Source organism: Larimichthys crocea, chromosome XVII (genome assembly GCF_000972845.2).
Source record: "Larimichthys crocea isolate SSNF chromosome XVII, L_crocea_2.0, whole genome shotgun sequence".
In the NCBI taxonomy this organism is placed as follows: domain Eukaryota; kingdom Metazoa; phylum Chordata; class Actinopteri; family Sciaenidae; genus Larimichthys; species Larimichthys crocea.
Window position 1 is genome coordinate 28,655,789 of NC_040027.1, and position 26,751 is coordinate 28,682,539.

Sequence of the window (26,751 nt, forward strand, 5' to 3'; positions counted from 1 at the left end):
GGCGAGGGGTATTCAGTTGGTTGCAATCAAGCGGCAGCCTCTGTGGTTGTGAAGTGAAGCCTAATTAAAGTGCCAAAAAACTGCAGTTCCTTGAATAGCTACTTGAAGTCAATCTCCATAAACTCCCATAAAATGTTGGACTACACAGCAGAAATAAACAGCCTGGTACAAAAACAGCTTTGGTCTCTATATCTAATTTTCCCATTCATGACTTTTGAGCTTCAAAGCGAAAAAACAGAAACCTTTGGGTGACATTAAACATATGCTGTCCATTCTTTATACTGTTAGTTGGTTGCCAGCCTCACTATTTAGGAACCCCGATTCATTTCTTGTCATATAATTCTATACAAAACGCCTGAATGATGCCCAGTTATTTTCCCAAATCAGAGCAGTAGGGTACACAATAAAGTAAGGTGGAGTCGGACTGAGGATGAGTCCAAGAGAAATACAATTTTTATTTGTTGCACAAGAAAACACAGTACAGGGGCGACAACGCCGGTATACCATGCGATCAAGTATTACAGATGTGTGCTTGTCTCATGCAGCATGCACCGAACAGAAGAGTCCACAGGAGAACACATGCACATGTACAACAGTTTGACCTGTCGGTTTGTTCTTTAAGGAGTACTAGTTTAACACCAGGTGAGATCCTCGTCTTTGCTGATCCACAGTGGCTCAAGTTTTCACTGTTTGCTTTAAAGTAAGACTTGGATATTTTGTGTGTTGGTGAACTGTGAAGCCTTCTTACAGCACAGTTTAGTAATTAGTTATTAATTACTTACTGTTTAGTTGCCAGTTTGTCTGACTTGCTGCTATTATAAAACTGGTAAAAAGCTGATGACAAAACAAGTTACTTAAGTGTATGTTAAACACTGAATACCTCTCAGCTTGGTGCTAAATTACTTTTTATGAACAGTTCCAAAAGAACAAAACAAATACAAATATGTTACGTCTATCGGTGTATTCTTTCATGGTATCAAAGAGGATAGTTTCATCATATACAGCCACAGGATATAAAACGTCTGTACAGTACATCGCATGTTTGTTCATTGTAAACAATTCTGTCACACTGCAAAAAAATGACTGAGCCGTTCAGCGATACAATCTCTTTGCGCTGACACGACAACAGCATCCTCATCGTGAGATTTAAGGACTCTTTTTGAGGAGGAAGAAGGACTTAGATAACACATCAACATTTTCCATTTTAGAAACAGAGGACTCAGAGAAAGTTGGTACAAAAGCCAGCAAACAGCCACTGACAAGACAATAAACTTCAAAACTCTGTCTCTGTAGTGGAAAACTGTGAAGAACATTCAGTCTGTACTGGATGTGAAACTGTTCTGAATCCCAACAAAGATTTTTGTAAAAACATCCCTCAAAGCCAGACTTCCCAAAATCTCTGTACCTTAAATTGTCATTGTGCATATCCTTCAACACATTTGGAATTATCAAAATATACATCAATATTTGTATAATACAAAGACAAAAAAAACAACGAAAACATTTGTTCAAAGAAGCCCTGGGTTTGGATTCAATGTAAGGATTCCCCTCTGCCATTTTCCAAGTTTACCTTGAACATTCACTTACAAAATCCATGTCAAAATACATTAGTGCACTTTTCCCCTCCATGTAAACATCACTACACAGAAAATTAAGTAGGAACAGGTCTTGTAGGCATGGTGTCTCTTACATGCTCATGTAGAAAAAAAAAAAAAGCTACTGTTCAGGAAATGCTTCAAAAATACATGAGGATCCAACACATTTCCAGGTACAAAATGTCTTGTTAGTATAAGCAAGGAAAGACCAAAACATAAATACCAAAATGTTTTAAACAAGAAGATATTCCCTCCAGGCTCTGAAGAAGACGCAGACTTCCATTTCACTGCTCAGTGTTCTTTTCCTGCAAATTGCATGCTTATGAGTAGAACAGGTTATAACAGCGAGACATGCTGAACCAATGCTTACAGATGTGAGCAGCAAAAAGAAAAAAAATCATTACTACATACCTCTATGCTATTATCACACAAAGTTTTTATGTAAGCAGAGTGTGTAATATTCTGCAACATCCAGACATTCATCCTCAAGTTGTCAAGATAACGAGGGAAAAAAAACACTTAAGAGACTTCTTCATGTTGAGCTGACATTAGAAACAAGACAAATGATTTAATCTGTCAAGATATGGCTTAGAGGACACTGCACTGTTATCATGGCACGTAATACCTTTTCATATTAGCTTCATAACAGATCGTACTCAGTAGTCATAATTGGACAGTGTCAGTGCGAGAGATTACCCTGCACCGACTGGTTCCACATTTAAGAAGAACAATGTTGTGGCTGTGAATTCACACTGGAAGCAACATAATCAACACGTCAGTGAAAGTACTTTTTATTTCTTACGAATGTGACGAAGAGAAACATGGGCCACACCACTAATCTTTTTATGTATCTTTTGTGTTGTGTGTTATAATTCAGTGCATCTTTATTTCCCTACCAATGTGATTGTCATGAAGCATAGTGTTGCAAAATGGAAAAATTCCAGGGGATGTATCTTCTGGGATGTAGTGCTATTAAAGGCCAAAGCAAATAAGCAAAAACATAAGTTTTGTAGTTGTATAATGTACAAACAACTAAAAAGTCTGTCTGACAATTGCTTAGAAAATGACAAATCAACCATGTTGCTCACAGTGTGAAACAAAGCTCACTCTCAGGTTTCTGGAGATCAAGGTAATAGCATATTAGACTGTTGGACGCTGCACTAAAATGACTTCTTGACCTTTTGGTCCTTTTAACAATTATGCCCAGCATTATCAAACTACTCTGTACCCAAACTATCTATTTAAAAAATAGACATTTATTTAAAAAAGAAAAACATCCAGTCAAAAGACATAAAACCACAATGAATGGATACAAAAATGTTGAGCCTTGGCTATTCAACCAATGACAACTTGCCTCTTTCACTGTTACTAACTCATCGTAGTTTACAAATGTAATAAATAAGACCAGAATGTCTGCAATGGCTTGAGGCAAATATTTACAATTACAAAATTCAAGTAAAATCTTCTCCCACTCACTCTCAGCCAGACAAGTTGTCAATGAGTTGACAACTTTTGAAAGAAACGATATGAGTAGTTGAAATGAGTGCAGTAGTGAGCTGTCACTTTCTTTGATGCCCTTTTTGTGGAGCTTCTTCTCTGCACTCTGTCGATGGTCTGACCTGAGGAGCAGTGGAGGTGGTTTCTGCTGCCTGACTGCACTCAGCGAGAGGACGCCCGGCCTGCTGTGGCTGAGATGAAGTGATGGTCACCTCCAGCTCTGGTTTCTCGTTGGATTCCTCTCCATCTGAACACGGCTCCCACTCGTCCTGCTCGCTCTCCGTTGAGCCTTGCACTGCGATCTGTGGCACCAGTGTGAACCTCCTCACGACTGGCACTTCCAGCTCCACCTCCTCACTGGTTTGGGGTCGAGTGAGCATCCAGGACATTCTGTGCTGATGCTGCGGATGTTGGGTTTGGGCACCTGGAGCTGTGGTTGTCACTGTAACTGTGGTGTTGGTTTTCTCCTCCGGCTCGTCAAAGCTCACCTCCTGCACTGCCTCCTGCTTCTTAAAGGAGTCCCGTCGCTCTGATAGGTTGAGCTTTCGCATCACAACAAGTTGCTCAGATCGTTCAATCCCAGAGTCCCTCATCCTCTGGCTGCAGATGTAACCCCCAAGCCTGCTGTGATCGGCCCCAATATAGGGGCCTCCGCAGGCACCCTCTGCCTCTGAGTCACCCAGCAGGTCTCCCTCACAGTAAAATGGCACTTCCAGTGTGTGTCTGCGGGGGGCGTACGACTTCTTATCAGCATGATATACACCAGACAGCTTCTCAGCTGACTGTACCCGCTTCAGAAGAGGGGATCGGGGTGGTTCGGCACTCCTGGGCCGGACAACATGTCTAACGATGGTGGGTGGGGACAGGGTTTTGCCGTGGTACGTGTGAAGGGTTTTGGCAAAGCCTGAGAGCGGAGAGGGAGAGCGCTGTGGGGAAAGAGGCTGGGTGGAGGATGAGTTACAGGCCAGGGGTGAGGGGGGGATGTTGCTGGTTGACTTCCGGCGGCCCACCTTGGTGTAGCGCTGCGTGCTAAGTTTGGAGCCCAGGCCGTGGAGAGAGCTGGGCCGGATGTGTGCAGCGGGGGAACTGGGAGAGCTGGAGCAAGGAGATGTGCTCTGAGGAGAGTTATTGTCTGGGAAGCAGAGGAGAAACTGTTAGAAATATTGCACATCACAGTTCGCTAAAACATGCTCACGATGGCAACATTTATAATGCACTATAATCTTTCTTTTTGGAAGTGAAAGGCAATAACCAAAAAGAACTATTAAATGTTGTCATGAATAAATCTAAAACAACAGTGAGCTCACCAAAGGTCTGATGGTCCGGTGCGGGGCTCCGGCAGGGTGTGGAGGGTCCGGGTGAGAGGCTGTGTGTCGGGGAGCCTGGAAGACTCTCACTGGACGAAACTGAGTGGTGCAGACCTGAGGAGAAGCTGCGACTGGTGTGCATCACCGTGCTCTGCTTGGACAGCTTCTTTAAGATGCTACGTCGCCTGAAGGAAGAGTCAGATATGTGACATTGTGTTGTTCAGTGAGTCGAGCGATCGGCACCGACACAAAGCAAAGTTTTCTACAGTAAAACAAACATTAACGGTGAAGGAAAGTATTCAAAGCCTCACAAATGATCAACTCTGCATCGCAGATTCTCACCTGTCATAATTATCTCTCCTCTTGCTCTTCTTGCTGCGACGAGCCATCTTGCCTTTGTGTTTGGTCTTTCGAGCTGGACCCACTTTGATTGACGTGTTCTCAAGTGCTATAGTCTGCAGCGCCACCTTGCTGCCGCTCTGCACATTCGACAAGAAGAAAATAATCATTCATTTGTGTTAAGGACAAAACAATGCAACCTTAAGTGACACAGCAGTCTGAGTGAGTGGCTGTACCTTCAGTAGCAGTTCTATCATCTCAGGGTGGACCAGGCCTTGGACAGACTCTCCGTTCACATGGGTAATGAGGTCTCCAGTGCAGAGACCGGCCTGGTGAGCCGGGCCGCCCTCCTCCACACTCTGTTAAAACAGCAACAGTGAGGAGAGATTAATTTGAGCGTTACATAACCATTGTTATATCTCCTTCTTCTGGTTTAGTGTCATCAGAGTAAATCACATTACTCAACATGAACATGCGGCATTTAAAACACCTGAGGGCTAATTAAAGCACTTTGAAATGACACCCACCGACACCATGTGATGCACCGTGTAGACATCGCTGTCACCCATGTAGACCCGAATGGCCTGCAGGGTGAAGCCGTATTTCTTCCCTGATGTGTGGATGACAATGGGAGGCCTCAGGCTGGCGGGGCTGATCGACAGGTCACGGTTGGGGGAGGAATCACGGGACGAAGGGTTGGAGGACAGGGAGCGTGGGGAGATGGGACTAGTCTGGAGGCCGCTGGGCGAGTCATCTGAAAGGAGCACAGGACAGTTTTCCTCTCAACAGGTTGTTAGAACAATCAACAGTTCCCCCAAAAGAGATTTTCTTTTTAACTTCTAAATATTAGAAGATATTACAGGTTTAGATCTCATTAGTCCATGTATTAAGAATCCTGCCAACCAATAAAATAGTGACACCAGGTTTTGGATCTGCATCCAACTTTTGGATTACACAACAGATTGTAGGAGTAAAGGTGCTAGACATGCAGCACTTAACACCAGTGGCTCATTGTCACGTTAATTCTGTCTTCTGCCTGACTTCGAGGTGTCGGATGATAACCTTCTGTACCTGTAGTAATGATGAGAGACAGGGCTGAGACGGAGGCTGACTTGGGAACCTTCCCTCCGCAAGGAAGCCTCTGTCTGTCTGGCGTCTCCAACTGGTTACCGAAGCGCCGAGGGCCGGTTGGATCTTTGGGGGAGGAGTGTTTGGCCCCTGTGCTGTTGCTGCGAATCCTGATCCTCCGAAGGTTTGACACGACCACCTCAGCTGCAGGCAACAAACGGTTAAAAAAGGTCAGGCTCTGATAGATGCCGTGAATAGAAATATCCAAAATGAGCATCATTCTGGATCTACCTTCATCATCAGTGGAGAGGGCAAAGCGGGGCATTGTCTCCAGACTGTGGGTGCTGCTCATCACCAGAGGACTGGTGCTCCTCTCAGACTGGGAGGAGCTGGAAGAGGCCCGAGGACGAAGGCTACCAACAATGGGAGTTAATGGTTAACAATAATTATGTAAATATTTTTTAGCAGGAGTTTTGTATATAACATAGCAACAAAGTTCTAAAACAAAACAAAGATGACCTGAAGGCACTCCAAAAGGCTACAACATGAATAAATATCACACATCCTGAGACCTGTGCTTACCTGGCCATGCGCCCAGCATGTCTGTGCTCCACGCTGCCCTCTGCTGGGCTCGGGGACGGACTGAGTCCTCCTGTGTCCACACGGTCCTCCTTTTCCTCGCTGTGGCTGCGGTCAGAGGAGAAGCTCAGGTTGGACGGCGTCGCCAGATGTTCTGTGCTGCTGTAGACCTGACAGGGTGAACAGAAGAGTCGGTGTGAAACAGAGAGCTGAGTATTGAAGAGCTTCCAGATTAATGCACCATCTGGCAACCATTCTGTCATGACTTAGAAATCTCCATAGTACAGAAGAGATATGGGTGATTTTTGTGCTATAGTAGTCTAAGAACTCATCATTTCATCATTTCAACACACAGATTCAGACACATTTGTTGAAGAGCTAATTCTCTTTTAAACATCCAAAGCTCTCGTTTTCCAACATATGTAGGCCTTACCTTGCTGAAGCGATGTGACCAGGAAGCAAACTGTCTGATTTCCAAGGAAGACTCTTCGTCATTGGTTTCCTCATCCTCGTCAGAAGCCAAATGATGGTAACGCTCTGAACGAGCTGAAGCAGGAAGAGGAGACAAGATTTCAGAGAAACAGACTGAAGTTTTCAAATCTGTCAATTACTGCACAGTCAGCTGTGAAGTCAGCACTAATTAGAATATTATACTGTCTCAACTGTAACCTACTGTCAAAGTAGCTGGTGTCGTCCTCTGCCTCCAGCTGAGGGATGAATTCAGCTTTCTGCCTCAGGAGTCCATTCCAGTCAAAACCCAGGAAGAAGGAGTGCTGTTTGACCTCCGAGGCTCCGCCTACGACAGTTTTCACAGCCAATCAAAAACTGGATAAAAACACCTAGGCCTAAAATTCGTTTTGACCTTTATCTTCTAAATTTGAAGTTTTACATACAGCATAGGAGAAATTTCACCATTTCCCTACTGCTGTCAGACAAAATTTTGGTTATGAGATTGAGATAAAGCACACTCATTTTTCAGTATCAGCCTGTATCTAACACCATCTGCAGCTTTTTCATGTGTTAATCAGCAGTAAAGTGAGCAGTACCGGTTCCTATTCGGTCTATAGGACTCTGTCGCAGTAAGCGGGTGATCAGGTCCTGGGCGTCAGCAGGTAGGGCATCGTCTCCTTCTGGCCAAATGATTTCATCTACAAAAGAACACATTAGAATGATGATCAATAATAAAAGTATAAAATATACATTGTTTCTGAAAGTGTTGCATGAACAACAACCAACGTCACTCCTCTACTTTTTATCTCATTTCATCGCTCACCACTGACAACTTGTCCAAAAAGCTGTTCAGGTGTGTCTCCAAAGAAAGGAACACAGCCGACCAGGAACTCGTAAAGTATGATCCCCATCGCCCACCAGTCCACTGGCTTCCCATAGCCCTGTCTAAGGATCACCTCGGGGGCAATGTACTCTGGAGTGCCACACACCTGCACAAGGAAAGCAACACAGGTGAGGGGAACAGAAATGGCTGCTGTTGCAAATGAGTGTCACTTGTCTCATGTAAAAAAAACAGTCTCACCTGTTTGTCAACAAACTCTCTTGTGTCTTTCTCCACGTGACCCTCGTACAGGTTGGTGGTCATGTTCATCAGGCCAATTTTAGACAGGCCGAAGTCCGTTAGCTTGATGTGACCCATGGATGTAATCAACAAGCTATTGGGTGGGGAAAAAAAGACAAAAAAACAAATAAAAAACACATCATCAGAATAAGTCTATTTTACAATTCAATGGCCACTTCCACCAAATTCTAAAAAGAAAATGCAAGCACCCAGATCGCAAAACAAAAAAAATAAAATTATTTCCTAATCAGAGACCATGTGTTGTAATTGAATAATGTTTAATTGAATTAATCCTAAAGAAAAGCAAGAGCACTGGGTCAATTTTGGGTCATACAGCTGCAAACATTTTTAAACAGGAGTGAAGCAGGAGTTGGTTTTCTGTTCTCACTTGTCAGGTTTGAGATCCCGATGCACGATACCATAGTTGTGAAGGTACTCCAGGGCCAAGACTGTTTCAGCAAAGTACATCCTTGTCATTTCTACAGGTAGTGGGCCCATGTTCTTCAGAAGGTTGGCACAATCTCCACCTTAATGAAAAAAAAAAAAAAAAAAAAACAGAAACCCATCAGCATTGTGCTCATTTTCATCACTGCTGCCTGGACTCATTTATATTATTTAGTTCTCATTTGTAGTTGTATATGACCACTAACTGTGAAGTGCTCTAGACACAGATGTAAATCGTTCACAGCAGAGACCTCCTCTACTTTACCTTCTACATACTCCATGACCATGCAGAGATGTCGTCGCGTCTCAAACGAGCAGAACATAGAGACAACAAAGGGGTTTTCAGCAAACGTTAGGATGTCTCGCTCCACAAAAGCCTGCTGGATCTGATTCCTCAGGACCAGGTTCTGACGATTTATCTTTTTCATGGCAAACCGTTGGCGGGTTTCTTTGTGGCGGACCAGATACACGGCCCTGTAAGACAAAACAAAAAACGTATTAGCCATATTAGACCCATTATTGTAAACACAGTTTCAAGAAAACGATTTTCATAGAAAATATGAAAACAAAAGTTTTACTTTAAGATTGAAAATTCCCTCCACCTTCTTCTTATTCAACCTACAGCCATGTAGACATTTCTGCATGAAGTTGCCTTTGCTGTGTTATGATCTCATGATCAAATCGCTACCTATATAATTATTGTTCTCACACTGAGGTAAAGCAGGGGAACTGCAGCACTCTGTGACCTGTCTTGAGTCATAGAATATGTCAACATGCTGCTGTGTAATTACTTAAAACCACCATGTCGATACTCAAGGTGTTTGATTAAAAGGAGGAAATTAGTTTCTGACAAGATAATTACGTATAATTATTTAATATAGTGAATAGTGATGGTAATCAAGAACTGGTTCATGGTGGGGAGGAAGAAAGCGACCAAACAAGTGGCTTCATTTCATCCTTTCAAGTACAGATGGAAAGACGCAAAATATGTGGAAACATCTTTCTGTGCAACACAGGCTTAAATTCCAGGAATGCCATGTCTTTGACATTCTACGCACGAGTGCCACTGCTTCTCAACCGGGCAGCAGCATGTCCACTGCGGAGGATAATTATCCTGTCATAATGTCTTAATGCCATGCGGGCAGGATAAGCACATTTTTCTTTGACAAAGAAAACAATGGAACTTTTGAGCTCATCTCAGTCACTTTTAGTTGTTTCTACTCTGTGTCCAGAGATAATAAAATTTATTAGCTTTTGGTTTTTAAAAAAAAGTCCTGTTCTTCTTACCCGTAAGCTCCATTGCTGATAAGTTTGATCGTTTCAAAGTCGCTCTCAAGAGGTTTCCTTCGAGTTGGTGTCAGCATCTGTGGGGCTTTATTCTATAGAGAGCAAACAGAAACATAATGTTAGTGACTGTTTATGGGCTACTTACAGTAAAAGCACACAGTAAAAGCAAAGCAGTAGTTAGCAGGATTATTACAGTTACAATAGGGGCTAGTACAGTCCATTTACCATTTACCCTACTGACCAACTTATAGTCCAAAAACTGTTAGATGTTATATTTTCTCCATGTATCTGAATTGTGGGGCAATAAAAAAAAGAAAAATATTTAATAAAACATAAGTGAAAGTTTACCTCTACATTAGCATCTTGTTCCACTGACACTGAAGGACTGGTGTCATACTGGTCAAGCTGTACCATGTCTAGAAATAACAGAGAGAGACAGTGATTAATAATACTGCAAAGAATCTTTTACTCCAACCACTGACATTTCCTCCTCCAGCTCTGTAACTCTTGTTTTGCACATTGTTAGGGACTTGATGTTCTGTTAAAGCATCTGAGGAGTGTCACATGCTGTAAAAGTTATCTATCTGTAAAAAAAAAAACTGGTTCTACTACATACATCTAGAACCTAGACCTACACAAACACGCAGTTTATATGGCAGTAAAATTTTCATGAACATTTTAAACCGACACAACCTGAATTTCAGGTAACATTCACGCCACAGGACTTCATCCCTGGAACGTCTTCACTGCAGTGTGAAGTGAGTTTAAGGCTTTACTTTATGACAGAGCTTTACCTTCTAATGGGTCCCGCGTCAGACCCAGCTGGCTGATGATGTACCGTGGGATGTCCGTCTTGATTCCCTGGCCGACTTTGGCATGGCCCTCTGCTGCTTCAAGCAAGTGATAAAACTCTTCCGGGTCAAATTCCTGGAAACAGGATATTAGTCTTATTAATGTAGACTGGATGAAGGCCGTATCCTGAACTGAAAGCAAAGTCTGTCGAACGTAGAGGCCTTAAAGACATTCAGCTTCTCATCCAAGAAGCTTCAAGTCCACTCGACCTTGATTTTCTTTCACTAGTAGTTATCCCGTTAGCTGGATAATAATCCTAATCGGATCTGTTTTTAGAGTTGGTGATTAAAGATTACTGAAGTTTAAAGTTGAAGTCAAAACAAGCAGCTGATGTTGAGTCACACGTTAATTTTTAGTACTACATGTTTTTTTCCATTTGGGTTATCTTACCATCATTGTACAGAAGAAATCAGAAAACAACACAAATAGACTTGTTCTTCTTTGTTAGTACTTGTGATGTGACATGGATAAATTGACCCTCATCACTCAAAGATGGTTGAGGTTTTGCTACTGAGCCTATAAAGTGAAAAAGTGACGTAATGTTGTAGTAATACTGTCTTCCTGCAAAGATCACCAGCTTTGTGTTCTGGTGACACACGTCCGCTTTCCAAGAGAGAATAAAGGTCAGAATCTGTTTTCAGTCCTGCTTTAACACGAACTGACTTCTACTTGTTTCGATCGAAGTAATCTCATTTTCAATTAGAAAGAGATTTTCTCCTCTTCAGCTTACCAGACACTCCAGGAGGCGAGCGGGCCGAGAGATTATGATGAGGATCTTCCTCACCAGCTGGATGATGACAGTTACCTCCTCACTTTCAGAGCGCTCGTAGGCCTGGAAACAGTACAGGAGCGTACTTTAAAATCAACTGACACATCATCACAGCTACACAGATTCAAACTATACATATTCCAAAAAAATCTGAAAAATCATCAAATAGGAAGTGGTGATGTTGAGAATATAATGCTACAGAATGTAAAATTTTGTGTTTGTAAGTATAAGATATTTTCACAGAAACAATTCTCTGTCTGACATCTACACAATGTTTTCAATACACTTGAATAAGAAGAAACTTGTGTGCTTTTATGAAGCTAATAAAACGCAAACAAGGAAGTCTTTGTCATTTGGGCTCAGTTACGTCAGTGGAAACGAATTGATCAGAAAACAGACAGCAGAAGTGCTGTTTAGTACTGAAACAGGAAATATAAATATATAACAGTCTGTTCAAAGCAGATGGGGGTGACATTAAGAGAAATATGAAAACAGACGCTGCCCGTCAGAGTGGCGTCAGAGAAGACATGATTTTAAACCAAAAGGAATTATTAGAATAATCACTGGGTGGGTGGAGTCTCCATGAGTCATCTTCTGCTTTTCTTGTAGGCGAATGGAGTGACAGTCTGTACTAGAGAAACAGCAGCTGCATGGTGTACTATGTATTTGTGTCATATGTACAGCCAGCACCATGACAAGACTGATACTATTCTCATCAGCCTGTTAAAAAAAATGAGGTTGCAGTCAGCAGCCAGGTAGCTTAGCTAAGCATAAAGTCTGGAAACAGGGGGGAAATTGCTAGCCTGGCTCTGCCCAAATGTAACAAAATGTCGACAAGCATCTGTAAAATGTCTATTTTAAAAAAAGGAAAAGTTTGACTATTCATTTAATCTCAAACTTTTCTGACATGCCCCCTTCAGAGGATAAGGAAGTTCATGTTCCACCACTCCGCATTTTTTAAATCACTTATTAACAATGATGGGAAAAGCAGCTAATAAAAAGGATCCATGTTGACTTTTAGTGAAATGGCATCAGGAAAACTTTTTTTAAATTTCCAAGCATAAATCATATTCATTCATCTTAGTTACTTAATATTTTTCCCCTGGTTGTTCTCCTGTGGTGAGCCGCCCCCCCAGCTTGAGAAATACTGACAGCCACAGTGTGGAAGTGTGACTTGTTAATAGAAAGACAAAAGACCAAATCCACAAACGAACGTGTATGATACTATTATAAAATCTTCACAGAATCCTCACATGCTCACAACGTGTTAAGTCAGTTGGGAGAATTTGGGACAAGTGGTAAACCATGTGTTAAGCACGTTTTATTGTTTCTGTGCTACAATGCCCAGGGTGCTTCTTCTATTTTGGGATTTACTCTCTGTAGGTGGCGCTCTTTTAACATCCGCTGTTCATGGTAACAAGAATATCCATGTAAACGCACGACTTTTAGAAGCTGAAAACAATGTGTATGGCAACCACTATCAAACCGCAAAAAGAGCCGCGGAGAATTTAGATGACTGAAAATGTCATTTTATCCCTGAAACTTTCAAACAAAATGACCATGGCGCATAAAGTAAGTCATAGGTGTGTGTGTCTGTGTGAGTGTGAGAAAGAGAGACAGCGTTTTTCCTGTATGGGAACAGACTTATTAGTTCAGCTGGAGGTACAACGGAGTCAGCCATGCCTTCTGTCTGACAGCATGCAGAGGAACAAGGGAAGAGGTTGCTATAGAAACTAACATTTTATCACAACGCATATAAGATCTGTGACAAAAAGCACCTCTCACCATACACTGACAATTTCCACTACCAGATCTATTCTGTGTGCCTTTGGCTACCAGACGGTTATCGAGTGACGTGCCTGATTGGACTTTTCACTTCGACTCAATCGATCCTGTTTCATAACTTGTCACATGTCTAGATGAAGAGTTCACATGTAGTCATGAGCTGATGCTTAAAGCTGTAGTACACAATTTAATTCAATCGTTTTTTTTCCCAATCATCAAAGACAATTTCACCAACGTGATTTGTACATCACAACTCAGCTGCCTGTTCCCTCACCTCGTGAAGGAGCTTCTCCAGCTTCTCCTGCAGCTCGGCGAAGTAGCGAGTAGTAACCAGGCCTTTCTGGGACTTGTCCAGACAGTCTCTTACCAGCTCGACTAACTGGTGCTGGATGAAACCCAGCACCCCATCAGCCAACGGGAGGGAGCTGTCTGGAGAGCAGTGGGTGATAATCTCAAACAAGCGCTCCTCCATCTGGGCTGTGGCCTGCAGGGAGGACAAGCGCACAAACACACAGTTAAGACACTTAGGAACGGACAAGTAAGTCTGATTTTTACTCTTCGCAGCACTAAATGTTCCTAATATTTCTGTGGGTGGATTCATATGTTGGTGATTGATCACTTTCAAAGTTCTGTACCACATCTTAGCTGAAATTTTATAGTGTGTACCTTTGGAAAACGTTCTCTGTAAACATGGTTCATCATGACAATCTCATTATCGAAGGAGACACTCGATCTCCCCGGGCTGCAACAGAAACAAAAACAACAGATTAGTATTTTAATTGATCAACGAATGCAATTTTTAGGATGCTTGTGAAAGTTATGTCATCGAGGCCATCGGTTATTTCAGTCCAGCCCACCCGTGCATGCACATCAACTCTAAACTGACAGTTTGAGCTTGACTTTTTTTGAGGTCAACATCTACACGTGTACTTTTGATCTCAGCTTGCCAAAAGCGATATTGTGAGCCATCATTCTGTTTCAGTAGCTCTCAAGCTGGTAAAGCTACGATCAGAGTGCATTTCACTGTAAGGATTTGATGTTTCTCTTTTAGGTGTTTCTACGCCGACAGCAGAGTTTTCTTCTGGCCAAACAGTGTGAATCATCGGCATCGCTTAATTAGTCATATAATGCAACACCGCTTCAGTGTTTAGGCTTTAAGACGGGTATATTTTTACTGAAAACCTTGCCTGCTGAAGCTTCAAACAGAACAGATGGAGGGAAAACCTATCACATGCAAACAGGCTCCCTAAGCCATTTTTTTGGTCATGAAAGACTCCTCTGTTAAGACTGGATGGCTGCTGCCCAACACACACTGCTGCAGCTCTCCGTGGCTGTCTGCATCAGACCCCCCCCCTCCTCTCTCTCTCCCCAACCTCCCCCCCAAACCACCCCCACCCTCGACTACAGTTCAGCAGCTAGATCCCCGAGGCGATCTGTTAGCTAGCATGCCCACGCACAGCACACCATGGTGCCAGAACAGAGAGCACTCAGGCATTGCACAAACAGTGCTGAGCAAAGCCAACAGACAAAAGTTGTCAAAACCACACAGCTCTGCAGTCAGATCTCCACCTGCCTGCCGGCCAACAGGCATGTGTACACGATCCAAGGCAGTCGAGATGCCAAATGCTGTGTTTGCTTGTGAATTTGTTTTGGTCATACCGATCCACAGACATCTGACAGTCTACCAGTGCATAATTACACTAAGGACAGCGCAACACACCATCGCTGTTCAAAGATGATCTGAAGCATCGTTTTCCACAACAAACAGGTAGTTAATCCCTAAAGGAGGATTGCTATATTTAATCTGTATAAAATATTACTTTCATTTGTTTAATGACACACCAAGAATTAATATGAAACAGATGTTTTAGACTGTAAAAAGTTTTTAACCCATTAATACTTACTGTTCGGAAGAGACACGTGGTAACATTTAGTGTCGCATTAGTTTCCAGTTGATTAAACTAAAGTAAACATGAACAAAGTCCTTCCACCTTCAAAAATAAGTGACATTTTTATCGTGGATTATTACACAGCTTTGTCATTCTGATTGACGACTTACGGCATTCTTCAGTTATTTCTGTGTCTGCTATGAATAACAGACCATTGCTAAGGATGCGGTGTCATTCAAGACCACTTCACTTCACGTCTCGGCCCGTCAGGGTTTATTTAGCAACAATGACCGTCTCCCTGTATGTTATTTCTCACTTATGATATCTCCGTTTCCAACTAAATAAGTTGCCGTCCACGTCCTTCTACATCACTGCCACATAAACAATCAAAAGTATCTCTCCTACACTTGGGAAGATGTAACCATCTAAATTCTCGATATATATCGCGATTAGCTACCTGAGGCTTCGAGAACGAGGTCGTATGAGCGTCGAGGGCCGCCCATCCTCATCAGCCATGCTGTCTGTGCTGCGGAAGTGTTTGAAGAGGAAGTGCAGCTCATCTTGTGTCGGCTGGTAGGGAAGCTGGTGAAGACGTTCCTGGGAGGACGAGGAGGACTGCAAACACAAAGAGGGATCCATCAGAAAATTATTTAACTCTCTACAATTTCAACATTTAAAAAAGGTTAAAAACGTCACATCCGTCTGCTGGTAATTTAGCCCAATTTACCAACTCTTCAGCCAAATTGGAGATAACATTGAATCAAAATTGCTCTCCCAAGTGAATTCTGAAGTACATGAAATAAAAACTCTACACTGCAATGTTTATACTGAGCCTTTATATCAACACAAAGGACAAATAAAAAAAAATTTGCACACCTTTATTTTAAGAACATTTATTTAACACGAAGATTCAAAAGGCCAGTCAGAAAAATATATTGGGACCTAACACACAAACAGACTAATCCTGCCATAGTGGATGATTAACCAGACCAACTAAAGCCAAAGACAGATTTAAAAAAAGGTGCTAAATGTATGCATTTTCTGTTTGTCAAACTCAAGATCACAGTTCCAGTTAACCCTGCAACTTCCTTTTTCAAAGAGGACGTTGGCATTTCACAGTCCTGCAACAGCAGACAACTTGAGTTCAGCTCCTCTCAAATTAAGAAGCAGTTTCCTCAGTGATGATCTCATCAAAATGAATCATTTGTTGATGTTAAATGACTCCGCATAGGACCTTTAAAGCAGCATTTGGATGTTGACAGTTTATGACGACAGCACCACAGAGAGCTGCACCTGTGGAGGACTTAAATGTGGTACGCAAATTTAGCTGGTGTTTTTAGAGTAGCAGTCAAAGAGTGAAAAATGAACTCTCCAGCTGATATTTAAGGTTGTTTTACAGATAATGGTGTAAATAATAATGATGCCCACAGAGACGCTGTTATTTGCACAGATAAGTTCCAAGTTTAATGTCTTTAATGAGTAAACTCTTTTCAAACTGAGCAGGACCCAGTGTACATTGTTGGCAATCTGTTTGGTTTTGCGTCCCATGTGTCCTGAACAGAAGACGGCCAGAGGGACGGCATCTGTGAAGTCTCTTTCTAATGCCTCAGTATAAAGAGGGCAGTGAGGGCCACTGAAGAGCCCTATTGTCCCCAGTGACCTCTGGGCCTCTGCCTGCGTCTACCCAATGAACTTCCTTATAATAGCTGCACATGGCAGACTTTCACCACAGACTGAGCACACTCTCCTCCCACCGCAGACTGTTCCTCTGAATGAGGTTACGTTACGTCTTTTTGTAAACCAATACAGTTACAGCTTTATTTTATGTAAGATATTTGACATATTACATAACTAACTTTTAAGTAAGTTCGTGGTCTGAAAAACACTTTTTACAGCCTGCACATTTCGGCATTTATTCGCTGTACTAGTGAGTCAGGAAATCAAACCAAACACAACACAAAAAAAACGGAAAACATTACAAGCAAGTTAACATAATTAACACAACTGCTGTCACAAAAAATTAAAAACAAGGGCATAAAATAATGGCCCTTAAAGTATTTGATCCAACTAAAACAGCGACAGCTCACACACACACACACACACACACACACACACACACACACACACACACACACACACACACACACACACACACACTTCATCCCCTCATTAACATGCGTATACACAGACTGTGTGTATTACTTCTAACACTGAGTTCCACAGACTGGGAGAATGACTAATTCTCAAGCAGATGATGGAGGAAAACAATTAACAGTTTGTCATCTCAGGCTTGGCATTCGCACGCATTAGCATGAATGTGCTATTTGGGCTGAGTGAGGTGTTAGAAATTGCCTGGCCGCCGTGCATCGATCAGGGAGGACAGTGCCATGTTTTGGGATGACTTACTGAGACAGTGGAGCTCGGCGGGTTGGTTCCATAGCCAGACGAGGGGAGGGATGCTAGGGACCACCGCCGGCCCTCAGCCCTGAGAGAAACAGACATGCATGTTACATAAGCTCTTAGCAGCATTAGTTAACATTTCATATGTGAAACCCCTTACATAACAAATGACGGGGGAGTCTTGTGACTATGAGAGCATGAAATTAATGCCATCTTCTCCGAATCATATATAAACAGGATTCTCTATGTTCTCACTTGATTCACAGCTTATATGCAAATCAAGCTATACACCTTCACATACTGTGACCAAACAAAATGTGAAACACAAGCTTTCAAAAGACAACAGACGTGTGCAAGAATTGTAAAAGAAGCTACCTGTCGGCACGGGCCAGGTGACTGAAGTCCCGACAGCAGCAGAAAGAAAGAGAAAAGCAAAGAAAGTGTTCTCTGTGAGTTTTGGTAATGTTGCACAAGCGATTCTGTGACCCCTGGCATTTAGCTGAGGGATTCGTACTGACAATGTTGTCTTGCTTGCCAGTTTTCATTTGTCCAGATATGAAGGAGTAGCTCACAAACTAAATTAATTTGAGAATGCACTTTACATAACAGGAACAAATCTTCACTTCAAAGTATGAACAGTGAAAGCATCCTGTCTCCAGTTTGGAGCAAAGTTCTGAACAGCAAATAATATAACACGTCAAAACTGAAGTGAAAAAAGCTAAAAGGTTATGTGTTATATTTGGCATGTTGTCAGCAAGCAGAGGAAACAACAGGTTATAAAAAAGGCTTAACCTCTTCCACTTCCCCTCCTTACAAACTATTTTTTGTCTTTTTTAGACGGGGACAGCAGGTCAGCATTAAACGCCACATAGATGTAAATCATCTGAAAGCTGGGAACCTGATGTTTCATATGATATGCTACTTAGCACCTTTTGTCAAGTTTGTAGTCATAAATCTATAATAAACATTGTGTTTTGTTTAAGTTCCTATTATAAGGGCTTAGTACATTATGATATAAGTATATGAGTAAGAATATGATTTCCATTCCCATGCTCAGTTATGTCTTGTAAGTTGTTGCAGCAGTTTCTGAGTTAATACCATTTGTTACACAGATTTGGTCCAAATTATTATTTGGATTATTATTATTATTAACTATTTTGACCACTAAAGTATTTTTGATATAAAAATGTCAAAGAGCCCTCCAAAATAAGACACGAGACCTTGAGGAAGACTTAAAAATTCACACTGTGATTTGGTATCAAACACTTTTGAACAAGAATATTTTTGGCGACTCAATGGCGAGCCGTTCTATTCTGGAAATTTCTCAGAAACCAATACACCAAAGAAATCCATACATCCTCTGAATACAGTGATCAAGTTTTTTTTTAAATGGTCTCGCTACAATGAAATGGCTAGTATGAGCACTAACATTATTAAACATGAATATGAGTGGGCTCATTGACACCACAGTAGCTCTCCAGCCATACAATGTTCATTCAGATATCAGTTGGTACCATGGTGCCTTTAATATGATACCAGTATGTTCTAAAGCTTTAAAACTGAGCCCACTACGTCCGTGGCCCTGTGGTGCTGAACAGTTTTTAAAAGCTGTAACTTGATTCTAACAATCAACAATGCTCTCCTCTAATCATTTCTATGAGCTCAGTTCAAAAGCCAATCATGAATTCCAACCAAGGAGTCTCAATAAACACAGACATAAATCAAGAAAAATCAGCATTTTAAGTAGCAATGAACAGGGTCACTGATTGTTCTGCAAGTCTTTAATAATCTGATGATGGATGTCCAGGAGGTTGCATTTTCTATAAACTCAGTGTTGGAATTCATTACAGCTTTCCACAGCACAACAGATCAACACATGGTAACATGTTAGTCTGTAGATTTCAGCCACAGTGCAGGACCATGAATCATTATAATTCAACACTTTTCATCTTGATAGTACTCTACACTGTGATGTGTTTTACACCGACGCCAACACTAATTTTCTCGGAGTCGGAGGCATTTTTCTGTCTCGTTCCCGTCGTATTTCAGGATGAAGCACCTGATCTGCTCATGGGTTTTTAACGGCAGTTCTTGGGTGTCTTCAAGGTGCCGCCTCCCTTCTAGGCTTCAGTATGCCTGGAGCGAGACAAGCGTGTTGCCATGGGAACTGGGTTGAATGATGTGTGAGTGGGTTTCGGGGGGTACCCTCTATCTAACTACACTCATCCTGCCGAGGAGGACTTGGCTGTAAAGAGACCTGGCAGAGGTGTGAACGCTCCAGGCTGAGTCAGCCTCAGTCACCTTGCTGCTGTTTCTCTTCAGCTTCCAGACTGTCTGCCTCTGTCCCCGCACACACACCGAACCTCACAGGAAACCCTCGCAGTGTGATCACGCATTAGATTTAATTATTTATTCAGTTTGTAAATTTGCATTTGGTTCATTTAGGTTCACATTACATTATAAGGATCGAGGGCTTGTAAACAAGAGCCACATTAACTCAGGAATCAAAACTGACGGTAGTTCCTGTAATTTTACCTAATCATGATCTATGGCCCAAATCTTCAACAGAATTTGGTTCAACCAAATCCAAACATTTGTATAGTGCCCTTAAATGGTATCTTGGCAGGAATACCAGACAGATAAATAAAGATAAATAATAATAATATAATAATATAAAAAGATAGATAACAAAGATTAAATGAAGCGATGCTGGTTGCAAACTGTATTTAAACCTCAGTATTTTGTTCATCTCATTATGAAAGTGTGTGAAAGTTTATTGTATTTATAGGCAAAACAGAAATCATTTATAGGGGAAAGATCCTGTTTAATTATTACATTTCCAAATTCTATATAATGTAAACTACAAGTCTTTTGCTAAGGCACAGCAGGTCAGCTGACCTGGATTTTGTCCACAGGCAAACAATTCCAAATATATGGAAGATAAGTTTCCAATAATATATGAGCAATGCATGAAAACTAACTTTCATGTTCACCCTATTATTGCAAAATGATATATCTTAACTGTATCATAATCTGAGGTCCTTTAGATGTGACAAAACTAAAACATAAATGACTCCAGGGATAAAATGGTTCGAGAGAGCGGTGCTGACATACCTTCGTGCGAATGGAAAGTTGAGGCAGGCACTGGTCGACACATTTCGCGGGCTGTCTAGTGGGCTGCTCGCGGCTGAAGGAGGAAAGACAAAATTACTACTATTCACAACTGTAATAATAAACCCATGAAAACAAAACCAGTCCAAAAAAAAAAAAAAAGGATGACATCATGTCTGTGCAGGAACCCTCACTGCAAAACCCAGCGGCATTAACCAGCACCTCAGAGAGGTCCAACATATAATCTTGGTATTACTTGTCCAAACATTACAGCACATATCTACGAACATTCCGGGGGAAGCCTGATCCAGTTTGGTCTCTGCGGAGTCTGGAGGTCTGGGTACACTAGAGGCTGCGGTTAGTTTACATGCAAGTGATTGAGTACCAATTAGAACACAAGAGAGACCCAATTAGAGCCTGACTGCACTCAGTGATGAGATAATCCACGGCATGATGGAGTTCAAAAGGGAACGCATCCACATACTGCTGGTATGAGGAGCTCTTGAGCAAAACTCTTTTCATAGAGTGCAGCTGCTTTCTGGCTTTAAGGGGCTGTACGTTGTCTGTACTATTGCTGATTCACAAGGCTGAAAAAAGGAAGAGAAATCACCTGCCCCTTATTGTTTCTTCAATCTGATACAAATTCATAAAATATTTTCTAAGTTTTCTTCAGCAACATGAAGCAATACAGATGTTTTGTCCAGAGGTTCAGAAGTGGCTGAACCAGGGCTAGAACACAGTTTATTTTCAATTTTCTGAACATTTAGAGACAGAGTTAAAACAATGAGAGTTTGATTGTATAATAACCATCTCAGAAAATATCATGGTTACACAATATAACGGTGTATTGTATAACACAATAGTCCTTACCATCACCATCGTCAGTTACAATGAGCTTTAAGCTTTCAGCTGAATGAAAGCGTTATTATAATTTCACAAAATGTTATGTCCTTTTTTTCTTCTTTCTTTGGGCTTTTTGAACCTCTATTCAATCCTGAGAGCTGGAAGAGTGACAGGAGAGAGAAATGATGACGGCATGCAGCAAAGGGCCACAGGTCAGAGTTAAACCCTGCAGCCTTTCTACATGGAGCACATGTTCTACCAGGTAAATTACCAGGATGCCTCGAGTCGTTTTTAAGACTCGTTTGTTTAACAACACTGAGATTAAATCCAGGGCAGAATTCAAAACCATAGATAAGTAAATGTACATGGTTTGATAACCGTCAATTTTCATACGGCTGGTGGACTTAAAAACGTAATGTCTCCATTATGTACTTTACAGGCAGACGTGAGGTGATACCTGAAAAATGTCCCCCTCAGTATGCATCTCATTCAAAATTCAAAAGATCCTCTTTAATGTCATCATAATAATGTGTGTCTGCCACAAGAATTCGGGATGTGTTGGGCACTGGAAGATCTTTGGTGGAAGTAGATGGTGTTTTGTTGAATCTTCATTAAGTCTATTTTCTTGAGTTCACCTTTATTTTCTGCATTAACAATAGTTACCCATCTTCTGTCTCTCTTTGTCTCTCTCTCTCAGAGCTGATACTTCAGCTGCACGTTAAGAAGCGGTGCATGTCACTGTTTCATTTGCAGCTTCATCAGACACGGTGACAAATTTAATGTTTCCACACTGCCGAATTCTACATTTACATTACGGTGAAAATGCGTGTTCACGTCAAGCCTGTTTGAAGTTTATAATTTCGTCGCCAGTGTTCCGTCAAGTGGGAATGATACCACTTAAACTTGGATCATGTGGACACTCTCTCAGTCTGTTTTTAAACAGTATGGGCATGCAGAAGAGCACGAATGAGTCCATCGTGCTGAATTAAAATTATGAGAGCTTTAATTACAAACAATGCGATGGGCTATGTTGGTGTCAAAATGTTTCTACAGTTAAAACTACAAAGCAGAAAGTCAAGTTTAAAGGTTAATTAAACACCAAGGCTTTGTTTTTCTTTTGACGCAAGGTTGTGCAACTCTGGGAATTAAGACAGGGATCATTTTAATACTTTATTTTTGGCTTTGTAAGTGATGCCCTAATGTATTTGGTCTGCTTTGTGCACTTGCATGATTGGCCAATGCAGTGAGTTGCTAGATGACGCATGCTTTTTGCGACAGTGCTCCTGTTGGGATTTAAAGGTTACCAAACACCGCAAACTGATCTTACCAGTGTGGAGCGAGAGCGGAGAGAGTGGCCGGGACAGCGTGGGTGATGGCGTCCCGACACCGAGGCTCTTCCTGTTGCTGCTGCGACAGCTGGAGCACAAAGACAGAGAGTCAACAGACTGCCAACCTCAACACACATTACTCATCACCATTTATATGAAAATGTCACTGCATGTGTCGTGGCCGGTGAGCCACGTAAATTTGTTTCTAGGTTAGAACAGATTAAAGGATGTTAGTGGTATTCAGGAGGTAGTGTGTGGATTTGAAATGTGAGATGTAAGAAACTCAATTTCAGGCTATTTTACCATCTGAGTGTCAGTGTCAAGTTTCTGCTGTTCGTTCATATTTTCTTACGACTAAATTGATGTTAACAATCCTGAAAACTTGAAGATGTTAGCATCGAGCACTGGAGGAAGCAATTTAGTGGGAGCACGTGGATGAGTCCAGTCTTTATTTTTATCACTAAACATTTAAGCTGACAATCTAGAAAGAAAATAACCCGATGTATTCCTTAAAGCTGAGAGTAATCGTTTTGGCCCATGGCTTTATCCACCTATAATTACATGTTTGACTCATGCAACGCTACAGCATATATTTATATCTAAGTATGTGCGTTTGTGTGTGTACTGAGCAGCAGCTTGAGGACACAAAAGAGATTTTATGACAGTGTAACAACGAGAAGACACTTGACCTCAAAAGTAGCAGACAGTGATCCACTGAGCTGTAACCATCCTAACACGCTGAGTAAACCTGAATAATACAAAAACACACCCGTGTCTGTGTGCAAACCGGTAGGCTGGATTTAAACTGGGAGTGGTGGAAATGGGCAGTGTCCAGTTTTCTGTGTAATACTGTTTATTGTTTGTAAAAACTAAAATGTTGCTGGTTTAAAAACATACCAGGTAAACAAAGGTGATTAAATTACAACCCATGTGATGTCTTCAAGTCTTCAAATGTCACATTTTGTGTGACCTAAAGTATATTCTGTTTACTATTACATGTGAAAAAGACGGGCAGTGAATGCGGTCACTTGACAAGTAGGAACCTGAAAATGTGCAACTTTTTAAAGCAAAAATCACTGAACTGTTATTGGATAGGCTTTCACACAGTATCTGAGGGCGAGGCTTCATAATATCAGCTTGCTCCTCTTGTATCATCTCTGGTGGCTATAAAAACAGAACTTAGATGGGATGATGTCGTCAACCTCGAGCAGAACTAAAGCTTCTGAAAAATCCTCTGAACGCTTGTGAAAACACACAATTCATGGTCTGGAACAGATGAGGATTTGCTCGAACTGAAATTTCTTTGTCTGCCCACCGAGATTTAACTCAACCGATGAGATTATTTCCGCCTTCAGAGCAGCTCTGCCTTGAGAAATGTTTATGTAACTACAAGTCTAATCTGCAGGCAGATGCATGACACAACAGCACGGCCGTGTCAGCTGGAAGAGGGAGAACTGATGAGAGTCAAAATACAAAAGAGGAAACCTCCTGTCAACAGACTCAAGGCTAAAGGGGCTGTGTGCTCCGACAGCAACAGCAGGCCCATCTTGAGCCACAGATGTCCAGGACTCTGTGTGTGTGTGTGTGTGTGTGTGTGTGTGTGTGTGTGTGTATAAAGGGAGGTAGAGCTACGTAATCCCCTCTGGTTCTGGAAAGAAGAGGCAAACTTTGACCAATGACATTCAGCTGAGCAGATTTGACTGTGACACCAGAGTGCACAGTTCAGTTGGTGCTGAAATGATTATTATACTGACAGAAAATTAATGAACTACTTTGACAATCAATGAGTAGTTTGTCATTTTTCTCAGCAAAAACAACAAAGACTATCTGGTCCCAGCTTTCCAGCTGGCGAAAAACAACAAAGACTATCTGGTCCCAGCTTTCCAGCTGGCGAATACATTCAGATTTTCTTTGTTTTGTAGCCTGCGAGTTAAATATCTTTGAGGTTTGGACTGTTTGTTGAGCAAAACAAGGAATCTGAAGACCTCTTGGATTTTCTAGATGAATCTAGAAAATGATCTAAATCGCTAAAAAATTATTTGCTTTGCAGCCCAAAAAAATGTTTAAATATTTGTTCAGCTTCTCAATATCAATAATAATGGGCTGTTGATCAAACAAAACAATGGATCTTAAGATATAATCTTGCATTTTTCAAAAATAAAAAAATAAACAAAAGATATAATTGACAGATTCATTAATAATCAGTAGCAGGTTATAACTGCACCCATCAGACAGTAAACAGGACAAACAGTTAACTATGACCTCCAGCAGTAATCATCATCACAGCAATAGGCACCAGTGTAAACAATGTGGGCTTCTTCCAAACATCATCCACACCAGCTGCAGCTATAGTTTGTCTTAATCCACTGAGACATCACAGACCTGCTGTAACCTGACATCCAACTTCAACAAAGAAAACTGAATACTGTGTGTGACATTTGAGGCATAAAACATTCAGCACTTTTAGAGCCAACACTGGTCGACAAACCGTCTTCTGGTTACTTTGAGCTGATGTTATCTTCTGGACAAAAGCTGTGGATCAACACGTACTGAACAAACACAGGATTAACCAGCGGCACAGCAATCGGCGTCTTTAAGCACATGAGAGAATTCACGTTGAATTAGCTGTGCGAGTTTATATGAGAGACCAGCTGCTGTTTTAAAGCACGACATAAAAAAGACAAAACAAACCGTTAAACTACTCTGAGTTTGATAAGTACCTTTTTGAACGCTTCAGCAACGCTGCCGGAACAAAATGTGACTTGTTCTGACTCGGCACCGCAGACCAGTGACTCGGATCCGACATGCTGGAGGTTTTTTCTTGCATAAACAAAAAGTTTGTGTTGGTTTCAGAAAGCTGAAGCTGGGGTCGATAAGAAACCCGCTCCCCCTGCTGCTGCTGCTGCTGCCGTTGCTGCCGCCAACGTCTCCACCATCGTCTCTGCTCGGCGGTTCCTTTTGTATTCACACACGAGCCTCTCTGCCTCGTGCAGTCCCAACGGCTCCGGGGTTGCCGTTACATCCTCCGGTCTGCTCCCTGAACGCGCTCCTGTCCCCGAAACATCACCTCCATGTCGGTTTGTGTGTGTGTGTGTGTGTGTAATATCGTTCACACAGCAGCGGCACACTTTAGTTGGACCGTACAGGCGATGCTGGCTGCGTGTGTGTCCGTGTGAGCGAGCGTAAGCCTGGTGCTGCGTTCAAGTGCCGCACGTTTACGTCCGACCGTCACCCCTACAAAATGAAACGCTTGTTTTGCCTGATGACATTCAAATGTTTTTATCAGCAAATGTTTACATTTGCTGAGCTGGAGCCAATGCATGGTGTTTTTTTGTTTGTTTTTTTACGCAAAATAATACTTCAAGATTAAAGAAATTTAATATTAAGAGTAGGATTTAGAAAAAAATGAACAACAACAACAAACACCTACATGAGCCAGTTATCTCTATACAGATGTTAACAAAAGCATTACTTTCATTCATAGAACTATACAGATGTTAACAAAAGCATTACTTTCATTCATAGAACATAATAAATACAATGACACCATTTTCTATCCGATCGATTAACCACCTACTCGTTTCAGCTGTTTTACACAAACTATTTGCTGTGTGCGTTACAGAAGCCACACATTTGGTAGTTTACAGCAGTTTGCTTTAACAGCAGCTGAAGACTTTAACAGACTTCTGTTCGCAGATCTGATCACACTGCAACAGAGAGCAGAGCAACAAACAGAGGCTGTTAAAGATTGTAGGAGTGAGCTACACGCCACAGTGACTCCTACATTACACGAGTGCTACAAAACAACTAAAAGCTGAATACAGCCAGAAACTTTTTTTCTCTAGTTAACATCCTGACGGGCTACATTTGTGAATATAACACAGCTGGGTGATCACAGTTCTACACATTTACTATTTGGTTAGTACAATTACACCCTTCTATGAGGGAACTGCTGAAATTTACATGTTATGTAAGTGTTGAAGAGTTGATCTAGAGCCAATCCTAAAGTGAATATGTAAGCAATAGGTTGTGTGAATTTAACTTTTGAGCTACATTTCCCTTTTTTTCACACCATGAATGCACTACGT

The 26,751-nt window shown here is 41.6% G+C and overlaps 1 protein-coding gene across 4 annotated transcripts in view; it reads right to left on the reverse strand.

The window, feature by feature from the left end:
* Positions 1-435: 435 nt before the first annotated feature.
* Positions 436-26,751, reverse strand: part of mast3b (microtubule associated serine/threonine kinase 3b) — a 31,727-nt gene continuing 5,411 nt past the window's right edge. Inside the window, exons 1-27 of one of the 4 annotated variants that reach the window (XM_019261206.2) lie at positions 25,384-25,899; positions 22,663-22,751; positions 20,496-20,568; positions 17,757-17,777; positions 17,388-17,466; positions 15,439-15,596; positions 13,759-13,834; positions 13,367-13,576; positions 11,269-11,370; positions 10,481-10,613; positions 10,035-10,102; positions 9,687-9,778; positions 8,665-8,873; positions 8,344-8,482; positions 7,917-8,049; positions 7,659-7,824; positions 7,432-7,533; positions 7,059-7,181; positions 6,819-6,931; positions 6,389-6,555; positions 6,098-6,219; positions 5,810-6,010; positions 5,266-5,492; positions 4,975-5,097; positions 4,742-4,878; positions 4,400-4,584; positions 436-4,224 (exon numbers count right to left, since the gene is read on the reverse strand). In XM_019261206.2, coding sequence (XP_019116751.2) covers positions 3,155-4,224; positions 4,400-4,584; positions 4,742-4,878; positions 4,975-5,097; positions 5,266-5,492; positions 5,810-6,010; positions 6,098-6,219; positions 6,389-6,555; positions 6,819-6,931; positions 7,059-7,181; positions 7,432-7,533; positions 7,659-7,824; positions 7,917-8,049; positions 8,344-8,482; positions 8,665-8,873; positions 9,687-9,778; positions 10,035-10,102; positions 10,481-10,613; positions 11,269-11,370; positions 13,367-13,576; positions 13,759-13,834; positions 15,439-15,596; positions 17,388-17,466; positions 17,757-17,777; positions 20,496-20,568; positions 22,663-22,751; positions 25,384-25,490 — 4,425 coding nt within the window. In that variant the 5' untranslated portion in view covers positions 25,491-25,899 and the 3' untranslated portion in view covers positions 436-3,154. Of the gene's footprint in view, positions 4,225-4,399; positions 4,585-4,741; positions 4,879-4,974; positions 5,098-5,265; positions 5,493-5,809; positions 6,011-6,097; positions 6,220-6,388; positions 6,556-6,818; positions 6,932-7,058; positions 7,182-7,431; positions 7,534-7,658; positions 7,825-7,916; positions 8,050-8,343; positions 8,483-8,664; positions 8,874-9,686; positions 9,779-10,034; positions 10,103-10,480; positions 10,614-11,268; positions 11,371-13,366; positions 13,577-13,758; positions 13,835-15,438; positions 15,597-17,387; positions 17,467-17,756; positions 17,778-20,495; positions 20,569-22,662; positions 22,752-25,383; positions 25,900-26,751 lie in introns of those variants that run through there. The other 3 variants (XM_019261204.2, XM_019261207.2, XM_019261205.2) reach the window with 3 other exon arrangements.